The 7,500-nt window shown below is 35.9% G+C and overlaps 1 protein-coding gene across 1 annotated transcript; it reads right to left on the bottom strand.

The window, feature by feature from the left end:
- Nucleotides 1-2,362: 2,362 nt before the first annotated feature.
- LOC122263741 (translation machinery-associated protein 7-like) lies at nucleotides 2,363-6,946 on the bottom strand. The gene is made up of 4 exons (XM_086540524.1): nucleotides 6,818-6,946; nucleotides 6,654-6,709; nucleotides 3,116-3,203; nucleotides 2,363-2,689 (listed from the first exon to the last, which is right to left on the bottom strand). The coding sequence occupies exons 1-4, from the start codon at nucleotides 6,831-6,833 to the stop codon at nucleotides 2,655-2,657; spliced, it is 195 nt and encodes a 64-aa protein (XP_086396650.1). The 5' UTR covers nucleotides 6,834-6,946; the 3' UTR covers nucleotides 2,363-2,654.
- Between the last annotated feature and the right edge of the window lie 554 nt (nucleotides 6,947-7,500).

The following is a 7,500-nucleotide window of genomic DNA, read 5'->3' on the forward strand; positions in this document are numbered from 1 at the left end:
CACACACACACACACACACACACACACACACACACACACACACACACACACACACACACACACACACACACACACACACACACACACACACACACACACACAAACACACAAACACACAAACACACACACTCTCTCTCTCACACACACACACACACACACTCTCACTCACACTCATTCATTCACTCACTCACTCACTCACACTCGCACATGCACACGTGTGCACACAATCACATGTATACACACGAATACACACCATTCCCTCACACCTCTCACTCTTTCTCACATTTATGTATATGTGAGTGCATTTATTTGTTTCTGTTTTATGTATGAATTTGCACTCTCCTATAATTATGTACCATCCATACATACATTTGCAAGTATGCACACATGCTTGCACATACCCATCAACATATACTTGTGTCCACACCTTGCTTTCACACGTACACTCCTTCCATAAACACAGTTCGTATCAAACAAAGTGCAGATGGTTTCAGTAATGCACATCATGCTTTAAAACATGGACATTATAATATAGACGTTTACAACGAATATGTTTGAGCTAGTATGTATTATGCCACCTTTATTTTGACTGTGTGCCTTTATCTTCATGGCAGTCTTATTGCATGGAAAGTTTGGAGTTTTGTAACCTGAACTGTGAATTGTGCTATTTGTAAAACTTGAGGTAAATGGAAAAAAAAGTATGTTGGAGTAAAATGCAGCTTTTTTTCAGTATTGGGATTGTAAAAAATGTACAGATATTGCCAAATTTGGGAATCTTTATATCCTTTTAGTCAATGTTTTTATGAAGTAATAACTTGGAAAATACTTATTATTTTATTACCCTTTGTGTAACCGTGTGGATTTACTGATTATTAAAGATTTTCTAATGCATCAAGATCTAGAGTCATGAATCACATGGAGATCCCAGGAATTTTTGTAAAACTTTTTCCTTTCGCTTACTGTTTCTTCAAATTGTAAGCCCCCATCCACGCGACCAAGCAGAGTCAGCGGACAAGAGTGAATAGATTGCCCATCGAAGTCCTTTTTTGCTAAGTGCCCATGCTGGAGCCAGAGCCAATTCACAAAGCAGTGACAGTGTAATGTAATCATCAAATGTCATGCCTAGGTGCTTCATCCAGTTCATTTAGTATTGTGATGGCTTCCTAACTCTTTTCATTAACCAGGTTTTACACTGTTTGCTTTTTGGCACTCTTTTCACATAGCAATTACCCCGCTGCACAGTGCTATTCTCTTGCAATTCTCCTGAATAAGTCTGCTTGCAGAGAAATTCTAGTAAGGACAGCTTAAACTGGTGGACAGGGCTTTACACTCTGCTTCCTACATTCACAACAGCGTTGGCAAGATATTTCTGTACTAGAAATGTACAAGTTCAAAGTATGAAGTAAACTCCAATACCTTTTCAACAAAAAGGCTTAAAATTAGAAGAAACTATGAATTCATAATAGAGGCATAATTTTACATGTCTGGCATGATGCCATCCGCGTCTATGACCGACTCTGCCTTTGCAGCAAATCATGTCATCCGCTGCTAATGGGTTAAATTACCCTAAAGTGGTTATCTGAAGTCTATTGTGTGCACTCACACAACACATTAATACAAAAACTAACTTTGCGAATATCAAATATGTTTGTTAGCATGTAATACAATCCTGCAATAGTGTATAGTCCTAACTTTAAAAAAATACTTAATCAGTTTCACAGAATTTGGAAAATTTATGGACAAGTAAAAAGTAAATGATTTTAAATATACCCAGAAACTTTCAATAAGATATAGGCTTTACTGCATTTAGAATTAGCCAGATATTGGATGTTGCACTTTCAGAAATTATCCAGTCTTTAGTTGTCTTTTCATATTTTTTTTACTAATATCTGATTTGTCCTTTTCTTTTTAGGATATTAAAATATACTATATATCCTACAGACTGCTTGTTCTGATTCAGATAATGGTAGGCTTTACTTCTATGCATCTTGCTGACTATAGATGAAGAGGAAGTAACAAAATAATTGAGATTTATTACATCTGATCTAACAAGTTAATCAGGAAACTGTATTTAGTTTTTTTTTTTTTCTTTCAAGTAAACTAATAAAAAACAACTGCACTTTTCCATCTCAATCGCATGAACTATGATCCAGCCATAGAAAACACCAGAAATCAACACAAGTGAAAAGAAAGAAAGAAAGGAATGAAAAGAAAGAGAGAAAAGAAAGAAAAGAAAAGAAAAGAAATAAAAAAGAAAAAGGGCCCAGAGATCTAATATGTTGCTGACAGTAAACATCTAATTCTGGTCAGTATTTAAGACAAACCATACAAAATTGATAAAGATGGAAAATTATAAAAAAGGTATGGTCATTTCTTTAAATGGCATACATGTTTCTTCATTCTACAGCATACCAAGAGCAAATGATTACAGCCTCATGTTTATAATTTACACTGGGATTCCAAGATGAAAAATAATTTTACACATAACCATCCAATATAATTTCAAGATGTGAAAATATACACCAAAGATTTTTTTTTTAGGTTTATTTATAAAACAAAAAAGTTACAGATTCATCAAAATAGGTGGGTATGAATGAATGGAAATTAATGAGAATTACTGGTAAACCAGAAACCAATTTAAAGGGAAATCGGCTTTACTTCTTTCCGCTCTTCTTGATGCCACCTCCACCTGCGATAGAAGAAAAATAGAAGGATGTAAGCATGCCAACAATGCTAGGATCATGTCTATCTCTATAGTGACTTTTTTGTGTAGCAACATTGGAATGAACTTACCGGGTGCAAATAAGGGGCTTAAAATTCTTTATATCAAGTATGTTTGCAAATTGGGACATGTAATCTTCATTACCTATGTTTAATTTAATGCACTGATAGATATGTACTTTCAAAAGCTGACTAAATCTAGAATGAGAAAGTATAGTTAAATCTTTAATATCTTCCACTACAAAAATCTAAAAGCACAAGATTAAAGTTTAAAGTAAATATCAACTTAAGTACCACAAGCACCAAACGTCTTGCATCCACCCAAGTTCACTTTGCACAAACTTAAACGATGTCAATTTGCAAGCGAGGACCGAATGTTCCTCCGTGACCTTACCGAGTGGACCACCCTTTGCGGCTCTCTGTTGCAATTCCTTTATCTTCCTCTCCTCATCCTTCTTCTTTTGCATGAATGCCTTGTCATCCTGGAGGAAAAAAAAGAAAAAAAGGGGGGAATAGAGAACCAAGTGTGAAACAAGACATTTTAACATCTTTGATTCACATGTCTTAAATGATTGTGGTTTATAATTTTTATTTTACTTTATTCACATTCTTTTCTTAGGTCATTAGCCCTTAACCATTAAAGGAAACACTTTGTATTTATGGATTTTTCAGAAAAAACACACACACAATAAATTTTCTATCAACTATCAATTATAGGTGTTGCCATAATTTTCATGAGGCTTTCATGTCAATATCTACGCCTCTGATGTTTACCTTTCCCCTAAAATACATCAACTTGCCTTTCCTATAAGACAACTGTACCTTGTCATTCAAATCTTTCAATAATAATAATAATATCATCTTCATTATCATTATTAATAAATCTAATATAAACTAACATAGCTAATATAACCTAACTCGACTGGAAATTTCGGAGGAAATAAAAGTTTTCTGTAGGCCCTTGCTGTTTGCCGAAACAATCAAATAGCCACTGGAAGAATTCCCAAAGACTGTTGTTATTTTGCCGAAGTTTTAACTAAGAGAAATTGTAAAAAATGGGCCATTACTGAAGAGCTTACTTTACATCCCTTATCAATTTGCATAAACAATATTAACCCACTGCGGACGGGTGTCATGACATACATGACGTAGGAGCTTTGGCCTGACGACGGGCGTCCTGACGTACATGACGTTCGGGGATTTTGGATCACTGTGCTATTTTATTTTGCTATGAAAAAGGAATGAGTGATGATGGCTACTGCAGTCATAATTACTATAATTACCGTAATACCGTGCTAGCTTAACGTCCAAAACCTAGATGGCACCACTTTTTCCTAGCACCAGCAGGAGAGAGAGCCTTGAATGGCACCCATCCACGGTCTCTAGCAAGCACTATCTTTATAGAGCGATGACACACACTAAGTTGACGAACTCTTGCTCAAAAGTACCGCCGATGAAGGATGTGCAGTCAAAACGGGAAGAGGAAGGTGACTCAATCCATACCCATTGTCTAAAATGTACTCCTGTGCCAATATGGATGCCTTTCACTGTGGCACTCACAGTTACAAGCACAGGTTTCATTCCTCTTCCCTACCTCTTCTTGTTATCTTTATTGTAGGTGGTTATATGTTTCGTATTTGTTCATGACAGCACAAAAATACGAAAAAAATATAGTTGCCTTTTGTCCTCCCATAAAACAGCAATACTTCTATCACACTGAGTATAAAGAAAATAATGAGCTAATATGGATAATATACTACAATTTTAGTCTACTGCAGCACTGGTAGTGCCTGTCATATGGCACATATAAGTGTCTAAACTCAATAAAACACACAAAAAAACAAAATACAAAAAACGCTCTACTTTTTCAATGAATGACTGAAAGAGAGTGGGAATAGTCAAATTATAATGCTTATCCCCGTCTGCAATGGGTTAAAAATGTTAAGTAAAGAGCAATTTTTTTTTACAGAAAGCAGAGCAATTGAGAGACTGATAAGCATGGATATGTGTTTGTGCGCACTTGTGTTATCTAACCAATCCTTTATCATTCTTGACTACTCTTGAGTTCATAATCATTTCCTCTCCAAGAACTCTATAAAAGAAATTACTTTTAAAATCACTGCAAATGTCATAAAAACTACCAAGGTAACTCTACAGAATATTACTCAAGTACACCCAAAAAAGGTTTTCTACACCTCAAAATAATCTAAAGGCAGAAATATCTTTACTTATTAATGATCTATGAGGTGGAAATAACCACCACTTGTGAACATTTATATTCTTGACAGGATATTAAAAAAAAAAAATTCCCGACACAATTCCACGTGAAATTTTAGTATTCTATAATTACATTACAAGATGCTTGTGGACTCGTTTACAATCTGTATCACTTCGTCACAAGTAGAAGAATTGCAGTTGCACAAATTGCATGAAAACAAAAAGGTAAAATTTCTAAGGCAGAGACATTTCGGGTCTATCAAAGACGAACTAATTTCCAGCTGGTAATCTGGATTTCCAAAACGGGATACGTGGCCTAGAATTTCTAGATGGGCCGGCTGGAGTGAGCTGATCTTGAGAGCCGAGAGGCCAATTTCTATTTGCTTCAACAGCAGTAAGAAAGTATGAACTGTGTGCAATATTGATTAACTATCTAACCGTAGTAAAGGGAAGGTTATACTGGTAGCACACATTACACAGGCGCAGGGGGGGGGGGGGATATCGTCACATTTAGGGCGAGGATTCTCCTAACCTCCCAGTAGAATAACTTGGAAGTAACGGAAGAGAGAAAAAAAGGAAAAGAGAAGTTGAGCATGAAATGAAGAAAAGAACAATAAAAGAGAATGAGGAGGAATAGCAAGAAAAAGAAAGAAAGAAAGAAAGAAAAAAGAAAAATCAATAAAATAAAGTCCCAACAAAATGAAGAACAGAAAAAAAACAAATCTATATGCCTAAGGCCCGTAGTAAAGAACCTGTGGGGTGGGGCGTCAGGAAAATGTGACGGGTGTCGGGTGTAGGGCGTAGATAAAACAATGTGATGGATAAATAAAATAAAATAGGTTAAATAAAATAAAATAGGATAAATAAAATAAAATAGAAAATGTGACGGGTGTCGGGTGTAGGATAAAATGTCCTACGCCCTACGCCCTACACCCGTCACATTTTCCCGATGCCCCACCCCACAGGTTCTTTACTACGGGCCTAAGCCTGAAACTCATCCCAATCTCCAACTACGACAGGCTCTTCAAAGCAATTGCAATGCATGTCATGATGCTATGATGTTCAATATGTTCAAGGTTGGAAATCGTGCAGACCACCACCCTTTCCGTCTCCATGAATAGAGAGGAAAACGCCACCCAGTGCAGCATTAAAGAAATATGACAATAAGGCGATGATTTCACTCACTTCAGTTATTTCTTTATAACTGAAACTTGCAATCTTTCCCACTTAACCTTAACTAATAGTCTCTCACTATATCAATTTACCTGAATTTATTTCTAATACTGATCTTAATAATACATCACAAAATTAAATAAGAGAGACATGAAGCCCCCCCCCCTCCCCTAATAAATACGTTAACAAACAAACAAACAAAAAAATAACATTCTACAATACAAACTTTTTTTCTTTAGTCGTAAAGCTAACACCTATTAAAGAATAAATCAGAATATCATGAACAAAACCCATTAAAGTAAGACACGTTGCATAAACACAAGGAACTTTCAGGAAAACAAAAAAACAAGCAAACGTCGAAACACATTCAACAAATAAAACCCCTAAATTCCTAAGTCAACTTATTTCAATACACTAAATTCAAAAAAGAATATCCACACACAATCCCTCACCCTTTAACAATAACCCAAAAAATATAAACTAGAGAGAAAATAAAAAATTAAGAACGAAAGAAGACGAACAACGTGCTTCTCAATACTCACGTCGTCCATATCCATATTCTGCTTCTTGGGAGCCTTAAGAGGCTTTTTCTTTCCTCCTGCAAGACAAAACCGCATAAGTATCAATCGTCAGAATATCCCCCCTCATGTTCCACGTCTATTTGAGTAGAAAAAGGCCCAGAAAAGGCTTAAAAAGGGGAGGTTACCGTCTCGTCCCGACATTGAGCTGTTCTCTTTCGCTTCCGACTCGACGCAGTGTTGCCAAGGGCAGCGACAACGTGTGTGCTAGGTTCAGGAGGAAAATTCCACTGGAAATGTGCTAGGTAGGATTCGCTAGGGTAGGGTGGTTTTTGATAATGAGGATGGTAATGTGATGATTGTGATGTTTTTTTTTTAAATGGTTATTTGGAGTTCTTTGTGAAGGTTCATGTTAGATTGGTATTCTGAAAAAAAAAGTTTTATGTTTCGATGTGTTAAGATGCGCTATGTAGCAGTCCGCCATTATTGATTCTAAAGAACAATCACTCTCTATATAAAATGTTTGTGATATAGGAGGGAAATTCTATAGAACTGGTCAAAAAGAAAACTACTCTGCTATACAAAGGCTAAAAGATTAGATTTATTTAACTCTGTGCCATTTTGGCATCAGTGGGCTGGCGGAGTTGAAAAGGTAAGGGTCATGTAATAGAATTTTCTGACCACTAACTCCTATCTATTGGCTCATTAGAAACTCTTGTTACAGTTTTGTTCTTTGAAGTGTATAGACTTATTTTTTATAACTAGTTTATAATTTTTTTATTATGTATTTCGTTGCATGTTAGCTGTTTATATACTATGCAACCCTGATATACACCAAGCACGCTACACTTGGGATATTCATATCTGCTTG

Source organism: Penaeus japonicus, unplaced genomic scaffold (genome assembly GCF_977035675.1).
Source record: "Penaeus japonicus unplaced genomic scaffold, GWHDUDI00000001_assembly GWHDUDI00000010, whole genome shotgun sequence".
NCBI classification, from domain to species: Eukaryota; Metazoa; Arthropoda; class Malacostraca; order Decapoda; family Penaeidae; genus Penaeus; species Penaeus japonicus.